The sequence below is a fragment of the Berghia stephanieae genome, chromosome 11 (genome assembly GCF_034508935.2).
Source record: "Berghia stephanieae isolate SIO BIC M18660-M18661 chromosome 11, UCSD_Bste_1.3, whole genome shotgun sequence".
Lineage (NCBI taxonomy): Eukaryota > Metazoa > Mollusca > Gastropoda > Nudibranchia > Aeolidiidae > Berghia > Berghia stephanieae.
The window spans coordinates 26,421,997-26,444,939 of NC_088370.1; the positions used below are offsets into that span (position 1 = coordinate 26,421,997).

The window sequence follows — 22,943 nt, forward strand, 5'->3', positions numbered from 1 at the left end:
GACAGGGTAGAGGCAGGATTCCTTAAACCAAACAAGAACATTCAGACACGAGGAAACAGCAAGAAACTGAAAAAAGAACGTTTTAAAACAAATGAAAGAAGGAACTTTTTTTCATCTAGAATTGTAAATAACTGGAATAAACTACAAGAAACCACAGTATCAGCAAAAAATTTGAATAAATTCAAAGCAGAGTTGGAGATAAGCAACACCTAGGAAACAAGTTCAATTATAAAAATTGGTCCAATCATTAATAGATGAGGAGGAGCGAAGGAGACTACACCAAGTCTAAAAGCTTTATACAGAGGTATCCAGGTATCCAGGTATTATTATTATTATTATTATCATTATTATTATTTTGATTTTGTTTTGTATTTTTGAAATTTAATATTTGGAGAGAACAAAAATCAGGTTTGATATGAATTGGCTTTTTTTTTTTTTGTTGACTCTAAATGATATATGTAACTCGATGAATGATTTTAAATTGGGACCATTTAGATCAAGGAAAGCCTACATGCGTGTCCTTAATTGTTTGTGAATGTAAAATTTTCTAATTCAGACTTCATCCGATAGTTTAAAAAGTCGAAATCTTTAATGTTGATTTCACAACAAAAGGATACACCATTTTTTTTCAAGTCTCTCTGATATCTCAATGTTATACACATTCACCATATTGCCAGTCATTATCTGAAATTAGTATTATGTCAGAGCTAGGTGTATATATTTGCAGGTCTGATAACTGGACACAATTATGGGGTTGATTTAACTTTGTAATGGACAATAATATTTTGCGTCAGTTTGAGAGTATTTCCATTACATCGATAAACCCCTAACAACTTGGGTAATTAGACCTGAAAATAAGTAAACGTCGTGTTTGATCAATTAAGTGCTAAAACGTGATCCATAGTCATAAACATGAAACTTGGGTTAATTTCGTAAAGAAATCAATGCAACAAATTAGGGAACAGGCACGTGTGCAAGATAAAAATAAAGATCTGAAAAGGTGTGTATGAAACTGTCCCAGACAAAGCAGAAAGAAAAATACAAGAAACAGTAATCAGGTCTGAGGTTCAATCCCCAATCAAGTTAGGCTGATTTTTTTGATTTTTTTTTTCTTCTTGTATTTTAGTTTCGAGATGTTGTCTGTCAGGTTTCAAACACACTTTTTCAGATCTTTTATCTTGCCCCAGAGCCTGTCCCTAATTCGTTACATTGATTTCATGTTTTATTGTGAGCAATGGATAGGGTTTCTTAAATAACACAACAAAAAAAGAAAAAATTAACTAAATAAAATCTCAATTTTCTGGTCGTTTTAACTTCACAACCACTTTTTGTCAGTTGGTTCACTCCAATATGATACCGTATTGAGATGATAGGTCTCACACACACACACACACACACACACACACACGCACACACACACACACACACACACACACACTAACGCTGCATGATTCAATCCAATCCATACAGTTAAACCTTCAATACTGAAGATAGACACAACATTTGTGTGGTGTCGAACGGTGTGAGGTCATGTCTCATGGCTCTGTATCACAGTGATTATGTCCTCCTGTAACAGATAATGTTTTCTAAGTGACAAGTAAATATCTCGTAACAATCAGAATTTCTCAACTTATCTTAAGTAATTGTCAACACAGATTTAGAGAGAAACGCTCTTGTGTAACTCATCACGTGTCATGAAGATTTTACCAGCATGATTGATGATGGTAAATGTATTGATGTTATATATTTTGATTTCAGTAAAGCCTTTGATTCTGTCCCGCATGAGAGTCTATTCAGAAAAATAAAATCATTTGGTACAACAGGGCCGATATATGATTGGATAAAATGTTTTCTATCCAATGGAAAGAAGAGGGTAGTTGTTAATTACGAAATGTCAAGTTTTAAATGTGTGACCAGTGGAGTAACTCAGGGAAGTATCTTGGGTCCAAGTCCAGTACTTTTTATTATATATATTAATGACTTACCAAATAACATTATATCAAAATGTAGATTGTTTGCAGATGACACTAAAATTTATAATGAATCTGATCTGCATGAAATCATTCAGGATGATATTAATTCTCTATTTGAATGGTCAAGGAAGTGGCAATTAAAATTTAATATCAACAAGTGCAAGCATGTTGGAAATAAAAATCCTGATCTTATCTATTACTCAGATAACTCGACTTCAAATTTTTTTTTGCCTGATACAAATTTTGAAAGGGATCTTGATGTTGTTTTTGACCCACATTTGAACTTCGATGTTCATATTAATAATTGTGCAAATAAAGCTAATCGCATGTTAGGAATCATATATAGGAGTTTTACTTCATTGGATAGTATCATGTTTCTTTTGTTATTTAGAACTATTTAAAGACCTGCCCTTGAGTATGGGAACAATGTTTGGAGCTCAATATATCTAAGGCAGTCAATAGGTCTTTAAAATATTGAAAGACGAGCAGCAAAATTGCTTCCCGAGCTTGAGAACATGTCGTATGAATAACGTTTAGCATACATTTATAATGATCTTTTTTTTCTGCTTTAACTTCAAATCCACGACACCTTTTCTCTACCATCTGCCTTTTAACTTGCGCTGAAATGACCTAAAATATTTTTTTAAAAGTTTAAATTCCTAATCATAAACATTTTGGCTATGAACAATTTTCTTCTTCGAGTTCATTCAATTAAAGTACCCAAGAAAGGGCAAGGCAAAGGGATATTGGTTCAAATAGGAAACAGATTTAGATTCCAAGAGCACACTATCAGTGTGATGCTTATCTTGAGATCACCTAAATGCCCTATCCTGTCACAAGCACAGGTCCCCACTAATTGTTTGTTTGTTTTTAAGGGTTTTACGGCGCTTGCAACACAATTAGGTCATATCAGCGCCAGTGAAAAGGAAGAAAATAAAAATATTCTAGATGTACAATGGACTTGAGGAAAAAGTAAGACAAAGGGGAATGGTTCAAATAGGGAACAGATGTAGATTTCAAGTGCACACTCTCAGTGTACTTAGTTTGAGATTACCAAAACGTCGCACCCAGACACCAGGACAAGATCCCACTGCACTAAAAGGAATGCACTCAAATGTTTAAAAACCAAATGTTAAGTATAAAAAATAGCTACACAACAGGGAGATGATTTACAACGAAAAATGTATCATCTCCTAAAACTATAACAATACATTCGACTGTTTCCCTCCCGGCCAAGGACTCCGGCTAGGGTTCGGACAAAACTTAAGTAATCTCATTCTATGACAAAGACAGAAAGCAATTGGAAAACAGGTATAGGTGTATCTATTGAAGACACAGCAAGTACCTCGCTGCCCACTATGTGAGGTCGGGAACCCCACCCAGACAGAAAGAGCAACATGTGTTTGGAAAACAGTGGGATAGAAGACACCGCAGATGACCTTTCTCCCCACCATGGGAGGTCAAATTACTCCACCCAAGGTGCACATAATATTAGCAGGCTTGATAACCTAGCGCAATTATGGACTTGAACTCGATTTAACCCTGTTGTAATGGTCACTATTTTGCGTTGGTTTAATGTTTGTTTATTTTTTAGGGCTTTACGGCGATTGCAACACATTTGTGTCATTTCAGCACCAGTGAAAAAGAAAAGAAGAATATGGGAAAGTAAAAAGTTCTAGAATTACAATCACCCAAGAAAAGGCAAGACAAAGGGGAATTAGTTCAAACAGAGAACAGATGTAGATTCCAAGAGCATCCTATCAGTGTACTTAGTTGGAGATCACCTAAATATCTTTCAGACACAAGCACAGGTCCCCACTAAGAGCAATACACACAAATGTTTATTACGTAAAACTAAAATAATACAGTGCATAACAAAGAGATGATTTACAAGGCAAAAAAACATATCCCGAAACTCTTATTATTAACTAGTAGTATACATGGGCATGATCTATATTACATTTCCATGTGCTCGAGGTCATTGGTCACATTGGAATATGTGCTCAAAGTGACCCACAGATTTTGAAATATCTAACATCACGATTGGTCATTTGATTCAGTTTGACACATGTGTATGTTTATAAATTTTGTAAACAAAGCAGCGTGTTTACCTTTGTTAAGAAATATCCAATTGTTGGACATCAACAAATCATGTGATTGATGACCTGGTTGGACGAAAACATGAATATAGATCGCTCCCATTTGACTGTTTCCCCTCCCCAGCCAGAGTATCCGTCCAGGGCCAGGACAAAAAACATGTTTGAAAACAGATATAAGGGGATAAGTGCCTGCCTCCCCGTCCACCATGGGAGGTGTTGGTATAAGAGTACTTCCATTGCAACAATGAGACCATAACAATTTGTGACCTGGACAAAACCAAGTAATCTCATTCTAAGACAAAAGACAGACAACTCATTGGAAAACAGATATAGGGGATAGAAGTAGAAGACGTAGCAAATACCTCCTTGCCCACTATGGGAGGTCAGGAACCCCACCCAGAATTATTCCAATATTCGAGTTTTACGGCGCTTGCGACACTTTTAGGTTTTATCAGCACCAGTTAAAAAGATAGAAAATTGGATGGTCAAAAATTCTATATTTACAATTCAAAGCACACGAGAAAAAAAAGTAAGATAAAGGGGAATGGCTCAAATAGAGAACAGATGTAGATTCCAAGAGCACACTATATTGCAGTTTGAGATCATCTAAAAATCTCATCCAGGCACAAGCACATGATGATCCCCCTAAGAGTGAAAGGAATACACTCAAATGTTTACAGAATATATCCAACTCGGAAAACATAACTAACAATGCATAACGGAGAGATTATTTACAAGGGAAAAAATCCCTTCCCAAATCTAGCACTATACTTTTAACTGTTTCCCTCTCAGCCAAGGACTCTCGAAATGGCCCGGACAAAACCAAGTAATCCCATTCCAAGTCCAAGACAAAGTCGGAAAGCAACTCAGAAAACAGATTTACAGGGATAGAAGACACAGCAAGTGACCTCCTGCTCAATGGGAAGTCAAAGACCCCAGGCCTGAAGAACATTGTTTATTTTTGTTTTTAAGGGTTTTTGGCCGCTTACAACACATAAAGGTCATATCAGCGCCAGTAAAAAGGAAGAAATTGGGATAGCTACAGTTCTAGAATTACCATTACAGTACCCAAGAAAAAGTAAGACAAAGGGGAATTAGTTCAAAAACAAAACAGATGTAGATTCCATTAGTGTTCTTAGTTTGAGATCACCTAAAAGTCTCATCTAGACACAAATAGAGGTCCCCATAAAGAGGAATACACTCAAATGTTTACAAATCATATATAATATGTAAACAAAACATAATACAGTTCATAACAGAGGAGAGATTATACACAGGGGGAACAAATATCATCTCCCAAAATTAACTATACATTTGACTTCCCCTAACAGCCAGGGTCAGGACAAAACCAAGTAAATCTCATTCCATGACAAAGACAGAAATCAAGTTGGAAAACAGATATAGGGGGATAGAAGACACAGTAAGTACCTCCCTGCCCACTATGGGAGGTCAGGAATCCCACCCAGTGGGGAAAAGATGTAGATTCCAAGAACACACTAGATTGCAGTTTGAGATCACCTAAAAATCCCATCCAGGCACAAGCAGAGGATCCCCGTAAGAGGAATACACTCAAATGTTTACAGAATGTATCCAAAACAGAAAACATAACTAACAATGCATAGCAGAGAGGTTATTTACAAGGAAAAAAAGCACTTCCCAAAACTAACATTATACTTTGACTTTTCTCTCTCAGCCAAGGACTCTGGAAAGGGACCGGATAAAACCAAGTAATCCCATTCCAAGACAAAGACGGAAAGCAACTCAGAAAACGTAGGTATATAAAGGGATAGATTACACAGCAAGTGACCTCCTGCCCACCATGGGAAGTCAAAGACCCCAGAACCCCAAACAACCTGCTAGTGTGAAAATCATCTCCAGTAATTTTGACCATGTATCAAATCCTTTGTAAAGCTTTATTTTTCAAGGATGATGATGCCATAGTAGATGGTGATGTTTTAATACAAAAGGTTAATGACAGTTTTACAAAAGTCAACAATGATGCAGATATTTTTTTTTCAGGGTTTTATTTTACGGCGATTGCAGCACATTTAGGCCAGTAAAACGGAAGAAAATTGGACAGTGAAAAGATTCTAGATGTACAATTAAAAGGACTTGAGGAAAAAGTAAGACAAAGGGGAATTGGTACCAATTAGAGAACATATGTAGTTCCAAGACCATACTGTCAGTTTACTGAGTTTGAGATCACCTAAAAGTCTCACTCTGACACTCGCACAAGATCCCACTTAGAGGAATACATTCAAATGTTTACAAATCATAATAGGTTAAAAATTTAAAATAATAACTTCATAAAAGTGAGATCATTTACAAGGAAAAAGATATCTCTCAAAACTATAACTATATTATAGTCGACTTTTTCCCTACCAGCCAGAGTATCCAGCAAGGATCAGGACAAAACCAAGTAATCTCATTTCAAGACAAAGACAGAAAGCTTGTTGGAAAACAGATACAGGGGATAGAAGATATAGTAAGTACCTCCCTGCCCACTATGGGAGGTCAGGAACCCCACCCAGAGGTATGCACATATTCGAGTCTTTCAAGATGATGATGATGATATAAAGATGATGATCAATACTGATGCAGATATTTAAGTCTTTCAAGATGAGGTTATGATGATGATCAATTATTCAGCCATCTAGCGCAGCATAGTGAAAGATGTTGATATCAGTGAGTGTACATAGTTTATTATAAAACAATCATACGATATCATAAAATCATTAGAAATTACATTTCAATTTGCTCTGGTGAGCACCTCGATGAGGAGATGCCAAAGAAATAAAAACACCAAAGTGACTTGAGCGGGACTCTAAATTAGGGAGGCCTTCCGAAAGCTCCTACATCCCCAGTATTCTTTTATTTTTTAAATATGTTCTAGTAGGGGGTTTGGGAGGGGGAAACTTTTAAAAAAAAAAAAAAGAAAGTCTCCCCCCTCCCCAACCCCCTAATAGACCATTATTAAAATAAATAAATAAGAATACTGGGAATGTAGGAGCTTTCGGAAGACCTCTCCCAAATTAATATATAAATAAAAAGGCAAATAACGAAAAACGATAGACAACAATAAATAAACAAACATATGTTAAATCTATACACGTAGAAATAAAGCGAATCCCTTCAGGACACGACAATGACATGACGAGAGAGTCATCGAGTCATCTAGTAGAACAAGGGAAGTAACATAATATATTATTGTATAGTATGAAGTTTGTAGTGAATGACCTCCCTTGTCCCTATTTGATTTCTCCAAAACTTCCCTTTACACCTTTAAGAGCGGGATTATATTTCTATCCAATCATGATAATTACTGTCATGAAAGAATGTGTCACCCGAATGCGTCTACCTGGCATTGTTCATTGTCAAAATGTTTAGGATTAGAAATTTAACCTTTTAAAAAAAAATCTTTTAGGTCATTTCAGCGCGTTAACTCACTCAATCCTAGAGATTTTTGCTACTTTTCAAAATGGGAAAAAATGTATTAAAATGAGCATGTACATAGTTTTATTCAACTACCATTAACATGCAAAAACTAAAAACATAAGCTTTGAGACTACGCCTATAATTTGTCTCAGAAAATTTAATAAATAGGCATATGGTAAGAGTAACCCGGGTAAACTACGGCTATAATCGGTGTTAGGGTTGAATGAGTTAAAAGTCAGATGATAGAGGAAAGGTGTCGTGGATTTGAAGTTAAGAGCATAAAATAAAATTAAAAATCAAAAAGAAGAAGATTCAATGAACAATCCATCGAGTGTGCCCAATTTCATTCATTCATTCATTCATTCATTCATTCATTCATTCATTCATTCATTCATTCATCCCATGATCTGATAATCGTCGGGGGGACACACGGGATGCAGCTCTCACCAATTACCGCCATTCTTCTCTATTGTTGGCCTTCTCCAAGAGTTCCTCCATCTTCATTCCTGTCCATTCCTTCATATTGTCGATCCAAACTTTCCTTTGTCTTCCTCCTTCAATGATACCCTCCATCACCGCTTTGCATAAACCTTCATGCCTCACATTGTGGCCAAACCATGACAGTTTGATATCACCTAAAAGTCCCATCTTGGTACAAGACCATAGTAATAATTCTCAAAAATGAATTGGAGACATGAGACTATGCCATATTATTATCAAAAAAACTTTTTTTTTTTTAAATTGAGCTTTTATATAGTGCAACATCCACTACACGTGCTCAAAGCGCATTACAAAGGAGTCGCTGGACAACAGCAACATGTAGGACAGGACATGACGCCTGTTAAGCGATATTACAAATTTTTTTTCGGACAGAGGCAAGGCTGTATACGGCCAGGTACTCATTTTACACTTGAGTACGGTCAGAGAATATGAGAAAAGAGTCTTTTCCAACGACTCAACTTTGAGCCGAGCGAGACTCGAACCCAGGACCTTCCGATCCGAAAGTTAATCAGTTAAACGAGTAACCCAAGTTAAAATTTTTGTGGCTATAAATGTCTGAAATCGCCCTGAGGTAGTACCAATTTGGGGGTCCCGATAGCTCAGTTGGTAGAGCACTCGCTTTACACAAAAAGGGAACAAGATCGATCCCGGGTGCAGTCGAGATTTTTTTCTGATCCCCCTGTCTACTCAGCAGTGAATGGGTAGTTGGGTCTGTTAGATCTGGCGGAGAGATGTTTACGATTAACTAGCGCCCTATCCGAAGGGTACCAAGCCTGTTCGTTTCACGCTAAAGAAACCGGGATAAACTCCGGCATCATGAGCCTATTGGCTCTGTATGATTATTGTTGTTTTATTTTATTTTATTTTTTTTTTGTCTACTCTAGTACCGATTTGGACAATGGGTCATATTTATTAATAACACAAGGTACAAATAATAATTTGAAAAAACCAGCAACGGCGATAGTTGGGACATTGGCAATGATGGAGATGCAACAAATTATATGGAGCTATCATGAATTAAATACAGTCCGTGTATTGCCAATTGTAATAACAGACATGAATGTAGCAGCTTAAAAAAACATAACAACCCCCCCCCCCCCCCCAAAAAAAAAAAAAAAAAAAAAAAAAAAAAAAAAACACACAAAAAAAAAGAAAAAAAAAAAGAAACCCAAAATCCCTCCTCAGCAAACAATATTAACAAATTAAAAAAAAAAAAGAATCCGGAATAAACAGTTGCAGTTTCTAGCAGTGTAGAGATTATTCTGACGTGCTCAAATTGGCTGGGCTCGTGAAATCCGCAGAGATGGCAACTGGGGATTTAGGTTGGGGGTGTGGATGTAATGCAAAAACAATTCCGCTACAGTTGATTTATAATCAGTTCACGAAACCACTTTAACAACCCAGCGACAGAAGGCTGGACAAGTTCCAGAACTCAAGAAGCTTCTTACTCAGTCAGAACTTGCTGGATTCAAGCACACTCCCTGGAGAAGCCAAAAAAACCTGCTAGAATCAGAGCGTGCCGAAATCCGATACTCAAGTAAGGAAACCACATTTTGCAGCCTATATCATTAGATCATAGTAGTGTGGAGCCCGGGATGGCTGAGGTCATTCGGGCACCCGGCAACCCTTGTACGTAGATTCCCTGACTTCGTTCGGGCAGAGATGCATCTACGTGATGGAAGTCGGTTTGGACGAATTCAATCCCTCGAGGGGACGGAGAAATCGACTCCTCGAAACTGGGGGAGAAGTTGCCAGGCTTTTCCGCCAGCAAGAGGAGACGTTGGATGGTAAGCCAATCGGCTTCGGTCGAGAACCTGCTTAACAGCACGCTCATTGCATCAGTTGGGTATTGCCACCTTGTCCAACATGTATCCGTTGTGATAACGAGTCCGAAACCGCAGAGCATCCAGTTAAACGGTGCGTTGTGACGAAGCTTCCAGATGGGTTCGCGGCGGTGCACGAGTGCGGCACGAAATTTGCTGATTGGGTCGATGGTCAAAACACCATTAGAAGCTGCTGCAGCCTATATAAAATTTGGTCAGCCATCTCCAGCGTGCCTTACTGTAGCGCGTGCTGGAATTTAACGTGTCAGAATCCAGAGACCACTGTATTCACCACCCACTGTTGGTGACGATAAGTTGATTCTTTGAAAAAAAAAATCCAAAACGCTTTACGCAAATTTTTCTCACCACTTTCAGATGCAAAATGAGTACACAGTCTCTGTCCAAAAAATAATTAATAGTTATGATATCGCCTCTCGGGCCTCATTTCTCGTCTTGTCTATAAAGCGTTAAATCCTGTTGTATACTGGAAAACGTGTTTTTAAATGTTGGTTAGGAATCTTGTTTTTCATATCGATCGGTCGATTAAAATGACCCTCATCTTGTCAAAAAATCAAAAACCTGGGACTTCGGCCGCCGAAGTCCCAGGTTTGAGACTTTTTGGCAAGACGAGGCTCATTTTAATCGACAGGTCGATATGAAAAACAAGATTTATTGCCCAATTTTTTAAAACACGTTTTTTGGTGTACGACCGATGGCCAAAATTTAAAATAGCATTCTTGTTTTCCAAACTCCGTCAGTATTGTTTTTGAGCACATTAAGAGGATATTGCTGTGTGTAAACGCTTACATTTTGTTATGTAAGCCTTTCAAGAGAGTAACTTAAGTTATTGTAGAGTGTTATTATTGTTATTGCGACAGTATCAGGAATAGAACTCACTCATAGTAGTCAGGAATTAAAAATATCTTTTCGACAATACAAAAATGGTCGCAAAAGGTCGTTCTATATTCTGTAAACTGCAATAGTAAATGGAGTTGTTTAAGCTCATCAGATACTTGAATGCATAAATGTGTATAGGTCTCCTTTGATAATGCCTTAGTAATTATTCATTGTTCCTCCCACTTGGCTTCAGAGCGCAACAAGGGTTTGTTAGGGATGTGACAGCATGCAAAAGTGATGAGCATTGCAATCTTTTTGACACTCAAGGTCCGTGTTATTGTTGAATATGCTCGAGCACGAACACGATAACGTATTAGACGTGTTTGCTTTTTTTTCTTTTGGGCAGGGCCAATGCTGGTTGCTCCGACTAATGCTCCGACTTGTGCTCGAATTGATGTTCGACTTTGCTCAACATTTTCCAGTCCAGGTATGTACATGTCCATAACTTGTCCCAGATTCGGTAGATACCAATAACTTTTGTAAAGATAATATTAGAAGTATTTTGCTCTTAGGCAGGGGCCGGGTTTGGAGTTCGATTGATGCTCAACTGATGCTCGATTAGTGATCGACTGGTGTTTGACCTTGTTCGAGCCTGGGTAAGTACATGTCCATATCTTATCCCATACGCTGTAGATACCAAAACTATTTGTATAAACATTAGAAGTGCCTTTTTAAGGGTCAGGGCCAAGGCTTGGTGGTCCGACGAATGCTAAGACTAATAAGTTATGGACATGTACATACCTAGACACGAAAAGGTTGAGCATGAGTCGAGCATCAATCGAGCACCAGACGGAGCAGATTGATTATCGATTGATGCTCGACCGCTGATCAACCTTTTCTAGTCTATGTATTTACATAATATCCAGAACTCATACCAGACTATGTAGAGTCTAATACTATTTGCAAAAGATATTAGGAGTGTTTTGCTCTTGGGCCGAGCCAAGGCTCGGTGCTCGACCAATGCTCGACTGATACTCAAGTGGTGCTCGACTGATACGTATCATCATCATAACTCATCGGTAAGACTCTAGAAGGACTGTACTATTTGCAAAGGATATGAAGAACGTTTCATTTTGGGTATTGTCAAGGCTCAGTGCTCGACAAATGTTCTACTGATGCTGCACTGGTCCTCGACCTTGTTCGAGTCTGGGTATGTATATTCCACAATTTATCTCAAAATAGTAAATATCAGATATGAAACCTGGTCTAATCGTATTAGTTAATGTTCGTAGTAAAGAAATTGAAGTTCTTTTTTCTCTTCAAAACGGGATTAACAATGTAGAAGCGTTTTCCTGTAATCACAGGGTTTTTAAACACACACAAAAAAAAAACCGTTCTCATTGCTTTTGATTGATTCAAGTGGCTCCCAGATAGAGAACTCGTTACATAAAATTATGGTCAAGCGCCCAGAGCCTGCATTTTATAGCAGCTTAACAAATCTGTACTGTTATTATTGCAACTCCAGTTTACTGACGTAAGTGTGTTTTGAAAAATGTTTCGACATAATATATTACTTTTCCGAATAGCCTCAACTTCCCGATACGAAGATTTCTTGTCAGAATTCAAACAAAACTAGCCGGCGTATTTATTTATATCAAGATGACGTCATGATGTTAGAAAATCCTTGGGACGCAAGAAGAACTTCCTGGATGGGTTAAACGTCATCATGTTTTTGTGGCGTAACTAGCAGAAATTGCTGACGTAGAGGGCTTGAGCTTTGCTCAGAAGTCATCACAAATCTGATGAACTCTTCGCAGTCTTGAAATATTCTGACATGACCTAGATATCTGCTTTGCTGTGCCGTTACGCGTGTCACATGTAGGACGTTCTACTCAGCCTCCCTCTCAATGAGATGTTTTGATCCATTGCCTGAGAGTCGCTGTCCCTCTGCCTCGATTTGAAATGTTTACATATGAATCCGTGCCAATTTTCTGGAAGTAGAATCAACAACAGTCCGATGGTGATGAGGACAAGGGCGGCAATTTTCATCCCCGAGAATTCTCTCCCCCTCCATAGTGTGTCAGTCACTGGGGATGATACATTCTATAATTAGTTTTGATTTATGAAGTCAGTCCATTTAAATTATTCTTTTTAAAAACTCAAGAAACCATCAGCATCATCATCATCATCATCATCATCATCATCATCATCATCATCATCATCATCATCATCATCATTATCCATCATCACCACCACCACCACCACTTTCAACAACAAAAATAACAAGAGCAACAGTGTGCTTGTTCATTTATAGAGGTTTTATAGCGCTTGCAACATTTTAGACTCAGTGCGGCTATGAGGACTAGTGGTATGGCAATCGCTTTCGGATCGGAAGTTCCTGGGTTTGAGCCTCACTCGGCACATAGTTTAGTCCTTGGAAAAGACTCTTTACTCACATTCTCTCACCGTACTCAGGTGTAAAATGAGTACCTGGTAGTTAACAGCGTTGTTTATGTCCAAAATTTAAAAAATGTAATATTGCCTAACAGGCATGTCTCGTCCTACACGTTAAATGCTGCTGTTGGCCAGGGACCTCTTGTAAAGAGCTTTGAGCACGTTTAGTGGATATTACGCTATATAAAAGCTCTATTTTTTATGTGTGTTTGAGTGTGTGTCTCTCTGTGTGTGTATGTGTGTGTATGTGAGTGTGTTTGTGTGTGTATGTATGTGAATGTGTGTGTGTATTTGTGTGTGTATGTGTCATATTAATGTGGATGCATTCTAACCTGCACACATGGGAATGGCGAGAACGAGACCCAGACCGATGAATACTTGATAGGTAAGTTGAACTGTACATTCCCTGAGTACTGAGTAGGCTGAGGAACAGAAATCAGTCGATCGGTCAATCAATCGATCAATCAATCAATCAATCAATCAATTATGTCAAACAATCAGTCTTGACCTATTGATTTGCTCTACCTATCTTTGAAATCATATTTTAAAAAAGCAATAATCAGATCAACATCAACATCGTCATCATCATCATCATCATCATCATCATCATCATCATCATCATCATCATCATCATCATTATCATCCTAATCATCATCATCATCATCATCATCATCATCATCATCATCATCATCATCATGGTTGTCAATGATTTATTGTATTGTTATGGGACGCTTTATAACTTTATGTTATAACTTAATAAAGCTTTAATATTAATTAAAAATACTCAATGGTGATTTTTTGAGAAAAAAACAAACCCAAAATGAAGACAATACAATACTGGAGATGATGAGACACCCCAAGGGCAAAAAAACCAAGGGTATTTGACGTTTTGTGTCAGATTGATTTATACTTACTGAAAAACAACACAGGGAACCCCATATGTAATTGGGTCACATTAATATATACTTACTGAAATACAATACAGCACTGAAGACGATGACGCCCAAGGGAGAAAATCCCGAGGTATTTGGGTTGCTTTTTAATTTTTTACTGACTGAAAGATTATAACAGCACTGGAGACGATGACGCCCCAAGGGAGGGAATCCCAGGTTACTTACGCAATGTGTCGTATCTATCTATACTGAATGACAGTCAACACAACGCTGGGAATGAGAGAATCCCAGGGTATTTGGGTCATATCAATATATTCTTACTTAAAGACAACACAGCCGTGGAGACGATGACGCCCAAAGGGAGAGAATCCAAGGGTATTTGGGCCATATCAATTTATACTTACTGAAAGACAACACAGCAGTGGAGACAATGGCGCCCCAAGGGAGAGAATACCACGGTATTTGGGTCAGATCAATGTATACTTACTGAAAGACAACACAGCAGTGGAGACGATGACGCCCAAAGGGAGAGAATCCCAAAGTATTTGTGCCATATCAATTTTTACTTACTGAAAGACAACACAGAGGTGGAGGCGATGACTCCCCAAGGGAGAGAATCCAAGGGTATTTGGGTCATATCAATTTATACCTACTGAAAGACAACACAGCAGTGGAGACGATGACGCAATAAAGGGAGAGATTCCCAAGGTATTTGTGCCATATCAACTTATACTTAGTGAAAGACAACACAGCAGTGGAGACGATGACTCTCGAAAAGGGAGAGAATCCAAGGGTTTTTGGGTCATATCAATTTATACTTACTGAAAGACAACACAGCAGTAGAGACGATGACGCCCCAGGGAAGAGAATCCCAGGGTATTTGCTCCACGTTAAGTAGGTAGAGTAACAGCCAGACAGGCCACAAGAAAAGCAGGGAGAATATACCTGGGTAGGGAGAGGTAATGGAAGGAAGTGGGAGGGGAGGGATGGCAACGGTGATAGAGGGATGTTGATATTGTGGGGTGTGGGGGTGGGAGGGGGTGCAATTTGGTGTTGTGTTAAAGATGATGATTGGTGGGCACGAATAGTGGGGAACGGGGGGGGGGGGGGTTGATTGGACTAACGATGGTGGTTGGTGTTGGCATGAGAGTGAGGTGGTTTGGTGTGGTAGTTAGTGGTAATGTGGAGTGTGGATGATGGTGGGGTAGTGAAGTGTGTGGTTGTTGTATGTGGTGGTGGTGTGGTAGGGTAGGGGTGGTGGTGTGTGTAGTGAGTGGTGGATGTGGGGTGTGGTAGTGGAGTGGTGGGGTGGTGTGTGGTAGTGGAGTGGTGGATGGTGGTGGTTGTGGTAGTGGTAGTGTGGATGTGGTGGTTGTGGTAGTGGTAGTGGTGGATGGTGGTGGTTGTGGTAGTGGTAGTGGTGGATGGTGGTGGTTGTGGTAGTGGTGGATGGTGGATGGTGGTGGTTGTGGTAGTGGTAGTGGTGGATGGTGGTGGTTGTGGTAGTGGTGGATGGTGGATGGTGGTGGTTGTGGTAGTGGTAGTGGTAGATGGTGGATGGTGGTGGTTGTGGTAGTGACAGTGGTGGTGGTTGTGGTAGTGGTGGATGGTGGTGGTTGTGGTAGTGGTGGTGGATGGTGGATGGTGGATGGTGGTGGTTGTGGTAGTGGTGGATGGTGGATGGTGGTGGTTGTGGTATAGTGAAGTGGTGGTGGTGTGGTTGTGGTAGTGGTGGATGGTGGTGGTTGTGGTAGTGGTGGTGGATGGTGGATGGTGGATGGTGGTGGTTGTGGTAGTGGTGGATGGTGGATGGTGGTGGTTGTGGTAGTGGTAGATGGTGGATGGTGGTGGTTGTGGTAGTGACAGTGGTGGTGGTGGGGTGTGGTGAGTGGAGTGGTGGTGTGGGTTGTGGTAGTGGTGGTGGTGTGGTTGTGGTAGTGTAGATGGTGGATGGTGGTGGTTGTGGTAGTGGTAGTGGTGGATGGTGGTGGTTGTGGTAGTGTAGTGGTGGATGGGTGGTTGTGTAGTGGTGGTGGTGGTTGTGGTAGTGGTAATGGTGGATGGTGGGTTGTGGTATGTAGATGGTGGATGTGGTGGTTGTGTAGTGGAGATGGTGGTGTGGTGGTGTGGTAGTGGTAGTGGTGGATGGTGGTGGTTGTGGTAGTGGTAGTGGTGGATGGTGGTGGTTGTGGTAGTGACAGTGGTGGTGGTTGTGGTAGTGGTAGTGGATGTGGGTTGGTGGGTAGTGTGGTGGTGGTGGTTGTGGAGTGGTAGTGTGGTGGGTGGTTGTGGTAGTGGTAGTGGTGGATGGTGGTGTGGTGTGGTGGGGGTGTGGTGTGTGGTGTGGTATGGTGGTGGTGGTTGTGGTAGTGGTGGATGGTGGTGGTTGTGGTAGTGGTAGTGGTGGATGGTGGTGGTTGTGGTAGTGGTAGATGGTGGATGGTGGTGGTTGTGGTAGTGGTAGTGGTGGATGGTGGTGGTTGTGGTAGTGGTAGATGGTGGATGGTGGTGGTTGTGGTAGTGGCAGTGGTGGATGGTAGTGATCTTATTGCTGTCAGAATCAGAATATTTTAGTCAATGATGTTGTTTTTTGTTGTTGTTGTTGATGATTGTATGATGATGATGGTGATGATGATGAAGATGACGATGATGATGATGATGATGATGATGATGATGTTATTGTTGATAGTGATGATGATGAGAATAATCAAGACATCATATTACACCCACGTTTTTGTAACTACACTACACGTTGAATAAAGACTAAAATACAACATTGCTGTCGATTGCTTTATATGTATAAAAACAAAACAAAAATCGAAAAAAAAAACAATAAACAAACAAACAAAACAATAAACAAAAGAAATCTGCGTCTTCATAAGTATGCAACCTTATACTATTGCACTCTTGTGATTATCTCATATTAACTGTCCCCAAAAGAAGGTTCCAAATTTTCTTTCTGATACTGATAGGTCTTTTCCTTATGTTGCCCCTTCTGTTTTGAAATTGGGTTCAACAGTCGTGACGTCACTTCCCTCGTTATGACGCATGGTAACTGGTTCTAAACTATCGGAACAATGGCGGACGCCGTTATCTCCATCACCGCCCTTATGAAATACTTCTCCGACAAGCATAAAAGTGTATCCAGAAGAGAAAAAAACGTGAGCTTTTATTAGCTGAATATCCACCAAACGTGCTCAACGCGATTTATAAGGGGCCCCTGATCAACAGCAACACCTAACATGTAGAACGAGGCATGGCGATATACTACAATTTTTTCGACAGAGACAACGCTGTTAAAGGCCAGCAACTCATGTTACACCTGAGTACGGTGAGAGAATATGAGTAAAGAGCCTTTTCCAAGGACTCAACTATGCGGCGAGCGAAGCTCGAACCCAGGAGCTTCCGATCCGAAAGCGAGTGTCATACAACAAGACCACATAACCGCACAAAAAAATCAGAAAATCATAAATCTGATCATGTTTTGACTTTTATACATTCTGATCGCATGACATGTGAAAAAGTTCTAGCCAGATGAAGAATAAAAAGTACCGATTTTATTTGTTTAGAATTAAGCTGCTGGTTGCTGGGCGGACGTGACATCAGACTGTTGAATCCTATTTTAAGAAAAAGATATACAGAAGTTATTTTTAAGACAAAGTTTAATGCTCATTTTATTAGAAAACCGGTTTCTGTTATTCCGTTTGTTTTTCTTCTTATGAACGTCTTATGTGTTTTTTGTTTGTTTTGCTTTGGTTTGCAGATGGAACAATAGCATTGAGATTGTATTGAAACAGCGTCGCCTTGAGATATTTGTATAGGGAATAGGTGCAGTATAAATGATTAATATTATTATTAATATGATGATGATGATGATGATGATGATGATGATTATGATGATGGTGGTGATGATGATGAAAATAACAACGACGACGACGATGATGATGATGGTGATGATGATGATGATGATGATAATGATAATGATGATGATGATGATGATGATGATAATAATGATGATGATGATGATGATGATGATGATGATGATGATGATGATGATGATGATGATGATGATGATGATGACAACATACCTACAACAGAAATGAAGAAAGACGCTTGGGCACAATTTACTTCCCCTAGAAATTTTTTGTACAGAAGCTGAAAATAAGAAGTTAAACATGCACGTCATCAAGTAGAGTAAATATACGAGTAAGGTGAGCTTGCATAAGCGCAATATCCACTAATGTGCTCAAAAAGCTTTAGAAAGGACCCCTGGCAACAGAAACACGTAACATGTAGATCGAGACACGACGCGATACCAAAAAAAAAAAAAGAATTCCGACAGAGACAACGCTGTTAACGGCTAAGCGCTCAATTTACACCAGAATTCGATGAGAGAATGTGAGTAAAGAGCCTTTACCAAGGACTCAGCTATGCGCGAACCCAGGACCTTCAGATCCGAAATCGATTGCCATACCACAAGACCACATAGCCGCACTTTAACATGTCGTGAATGAAAACAACTACAGTATTAGTGTAAACGAGAAAGGAGGATGGAAACATCAGTAAAACTCTCCTACACTGGACATCTGAAGGAAGGAGAAGAGGAAGGAGGCCGAGGGCAACTTGAAGGAGAACAGTGGAGGGAGAGATGAGAGAGTGCGGCTATGTTGTCTAGTGGTATGACACTCGCTTTTGGATCGGAAGGTCCTGGGTTCGAGCCTCGCTTAGTTGATTCCTTGGAATTCCTCTCAACGTACTCAGGTGTAAAATGAGTACCTGGCCGTTAACAGAGTTGAAATATCGCCAACAGGCGTCATGTCCCGTTCTACATGTTACGTGTTGCTGTTGGTCAGGGACCCCTTGTAAAGCGTTTTCAGCACGTTTAGTAGACAATGTTCTATATAAAAGCTCATTTAATACTCATTTAAGAGTGGGGAGAAACCTGTCACTCCCTGAAAATGATGACAACCACGGGAAGAGGAAGATGGAGGTCCTTCGTTGCTGTCCTTCATGTCAACAGGATTAATCAGAGTTAACTGGCGTACTCTGAAAAGACTCGTATTTAAAACATTTGGCCAGAAAACTCGTCCTTCAAATATCGATCCATTGAAAAGATCCTTATCTTGGCCAAAACTTTAAAACCTGGGACTTCGCGAAGTCTTCCTTAAAGAATCATTCAATTATTTGAACTCCTGAGTGCAACTCACTGTTCACCTTTTTAAAAAAAATTTGGAAGGTCCTCGCCTTCTATTGTGACCGGAATTTTTGAGGGTTTTTTTGTTTATCTTTAAAGGGTTTTACGGCGCTTGAAACACATTCTGTGTTTATGTTTTTAAGGGTTTTACGGCGCTTGCAACACGTTCTGTGTTTATGTTTTTAAGGGTTTTACGGCGCTTGCAACACATTCTGATCAATAAAACGGAAGAAAATGGGATAGTCAAAAACAATTTATAATTACCATTTAATTCAGATTATGCAACACTTACGTAAAAGCAGTCCTTCTGTATGGCTCAGAAACGTGGAGCGTGACCAATACTCTTTGTGAAAAAACTTTAAAACTTCACAAACAGATGTCTTCGAAACATACTCGGTATCAGATGGCCTGAGAAAATCAGTACTAAAGACTTGTGGTTAAAAACTGGACAAGAGGAAATTAGCAAACACAATTCAAACAAGAAAATGGAAACACTTTCAGAAAACCAACAACAGACATTGTGAGATAATATGTGGACTGAAACCCTCAGGGAAAAAAATTGGGAGGCCAAAGAAATCATGGAGAAGGTCTTATAAGGAAGAGGTGAAGCTGGCTCGAGTACCCTGGGAAGAGATGAGGAAAAAGACAAAGTACAGGATACGGCGGGGATGTACTGTTGAAGCCCTGTGTTCCGCAAGGAATATAAAGGATTAAATGACAATTAAAGCAACCAAGAAAAAGTATAACAGAGGCGAATTGGTTTAAATAGGACACGGGTGTAGATTCATAGAACATACAATCAATGTAGTTTGAGCTCACCTAAAAGTCTCATCCAGACACAAGCACAATATTCCAATAAGAGGAATACGCTCAAATATTTAAATGATATGTTCAAAACAAAAAGATATAACTATCAGTACATATGTGAGAGACGATTTAAAAGGGGGAAAATATCACCTCCCAAAATAACATTATACATTTGACTGTTTCCCTCTCAGCCAAAGACTCTGCAAGGGCCAGGACAAAACCAAGTAATCCCATTTCTAGACAAAATCAGAGAGCAAGTTGGAAAACATATTGGGGGGATATAAGACACAACATGTGACCTCCTGCACACCTTTTGATCAGCTTTGGACTATGAGTTTACGAACGCTTCGAATTAATCCCTCTCCAGTCGTGTAAAGGTGAAGCCAAGCACATTACTTACCCCGTAAAGCGCCGCCCCTGCAGACGAGGACACGCCCATGACAACACCAAACATGGCGGGACTGCCAAATCCGTCGACGTAGCAACAAACGATGCCGTATGGAAAATATCAGCAAAAATTGAATGGATCATGATTGGATAATGAATGATGGTGGGTGGGGTCTGATGATGGATGGATGGATGGATGGAGATGAAAGATGATGGTGGGTGGGTGGGTTATGAATGGAATGGATGGATAGGGTGGGTGGGTCGAATGGATGGATGGGTGGGTGGGTGGTGTCTATGGATGGATGGATGATGGATGGATGGATGAATGAATGGATTTGGATGATGGATGGGTGGGGGGTGGGTCATGATGGTTGATGGATGGATGGGTGGGTGGGTGGGTCATGGATGGATGGATGGATGGATGTGATGGGTGGTGGTGGGTCATGGATGGATGGATGGTGGATGATGGTGGGGTGGGTCATGGATGGATGGATGGATGAGGATGGGTGGGTGGGTGGGTCATGGATGGGATGGGATGGGTGGGTGGGTGGGTGGGTCGGATGGATGGATGGATGGGTGGGTGGGATGGGTGGGTGATGGATGGTGGTAGGATGGATGGTGGGTGGGTGGGTGGGTCGATGGATGGATGGATGGGTGGGTGGGTGGGTGGGTCGATGATGGATGATGATGGTGGGTGGGTGGGTCGATGGAGGATGGTGGTGGGTAGGTGGTGGTGATGGAGATGTGGTGGGTGGGTGGGTCGATGGATGGATGGGATGGGTGGATGGGTGGGTCGATGGATGGATGGGTGGGTGGTGGTCGATGGATGGATGGGTGGGTGGGTCGATGAGGGATGGGTGGGTGGGTTGGATGGGGTGGGTGGTGGGTGGGTGCGATGGATGGATGGATGGGTGGATGGGTGGGTGGGTCGATGGATGGATGGATGGGTGGGTGGGTCGATGGATAGATGGGTGGTTGGGTGGGTGGGTGGGTGGGTGGGTCGATGGATGGATGGATGGGTGGGTGGGTGGGTGGGTCTATGGATGGATGGATGGATGGGTGGGTGGGTGGGTGGGTCGATGGATGGATGGATGGGTGGGTGGGTGGGTGGGTGGAGGTGATGGGATGTGATGGATGGATGGATGGATGAATGAATGGATGGGTGTGGTGGGTGGGTCATGGATGGATGGATGGGTGGTGGGTGGGGTGGGTCTATGGATGGATGGATGGATGGATGGATGGGTGGGTGTGGGGTGGGTGGGTGGGTCGATGGATGGGTGGTGGTGGGTGGGTGGGTGGGTGTCGATGGATGATGGTGGGTGGGTGGGTGGGTGGGTCGATGGATGGATGGATGGATGGGTGGGTGGGTGGGTGGGTCGATGGATGGATGGATGGGTGGGTGGGTGGTGGGTCGATGATGGATGGATGGATGGTGTGGGTTGGGTGGATGGATGGTGGGTGGGTGGGGTCTATGGATGGATGGGTGTGGTGGGTGGGTGGTGTGATGGATGGATGGGTGGGTGGGTGGGTGGTCGATGATGGATGGTGGGGTGATGGTGGGGTGGGTGGGTGGGTCGATGGATGGATGGATGGATGGGTGGGTGGGTGGGTGGGTCGATGGATGGATGGGTGGATGGGTGGGTGGGTGGGTCGATGGATGGGTGGGTGGGTGGGTGGGTGGGTCGATGGATGGATGGGTGGGTGGGTCGATGGATGGATGGATGGATGGGTGGGTGGGTGGGTGGGTCGATGGATGGATGGATGGATGGGTGGGTGGGTGGGTGGGTCTATGGATGGATGGGTGGGTGGGTGGGTGGGTGGGTCGATGGATGGATGGGTGGGTGGGTGGGTGGGTCGATGGATGGATGGATGGGTGGGTGGGTGGGTGGGTCGATGGATGGATGGGTGGGTGGGTGGGTCTATGGATGGATGGATGGATGGGTGGGTGGGTGGGTGGATGGATGGATGGATGGATGGGTGGGTGGGTGGGTGGGTCGATGGATGGATGGATGGATGGGTGGGTGGGTGGGTGGGTGGGTGGGTGGGTGGGTGGATGGATGGATGGATGGGTGGGTGGGTGGGTCTATGGATGGATGGATGGATGGGTGGGTGGGTGGGTGGGTGGATGGATGGATGGATGGGTGGGTGGGTGGGTCTATGGATGGGTGGGTGGGTGGGTGGGTGGGTCGATGGATGGATGGATGGATGGGTGGGTGGGTGGGTGGGTGGGTGGGTGGGTCTATGGATGGATGGATGGATGGATGGGTGGGTGGGTGGGTGGGTGGGTCGATGGATGGATGGATGGGTGGGTGGGTGGGTGGGTCGATGGATGGATGGATGGGTGGGTCGATGGATGGATGGATGGGTGGGTGGGTGGGTGGGTGGGTCGATGGATGGATGGATGGGTGGGTGGGTGGGTGGGTCGATGGATGGATGGATGGGTGGGTCGATGGATGGATGGATGGGTGGGTGGGTGGGTGGGTCGATGGATGGATGGATGGGTTGTCGATGGATGGATGGATGGGTGGGTGGGTGGGTGG

The 22,943-nt window shown here is 41.8% G+C and overlaps 1 protein-coding gene across 1 annotated transcript in view; it reads right to left on the bottom strand.

The window, feature by feature from the left end:
* Positions 1–10,623: 10,623 nt before the first annotated feature.
* The window catches only part of LOC144956587 (solute carrier family 35 member F3-like), a 98,889-nt gene continuing 86,569 nt past the window's right edge, over positions 10,624–22,943 (bottom strand). The window contains exons 4-8 of the mRNA XM_078887184.1: positions 20,417–20,512; positions 18,104–18,170; positions 14,838–14,960; positions 13,455–13,544; positions 10,624–12,755 (exon numbers count right to left, since the gene is read on the bottom strand). Of these exons, the coding sequence (XP_078743310.1) occupies positions 12,541–12,755; positions 13,455–13,544; positions 14,838–14,960; positions 18,104–18,170; positions 20,417–20,512 (591 nt within the window). The 3' untranslated portion in view covers positions 10,624–12,540. The remainder of the gene's footprint in view (positions 12,756–13,454; positions 13,545–14,837; positions 14,961–18,103; positions 18,171–20,416; positions 20,513–22,943) is intronic.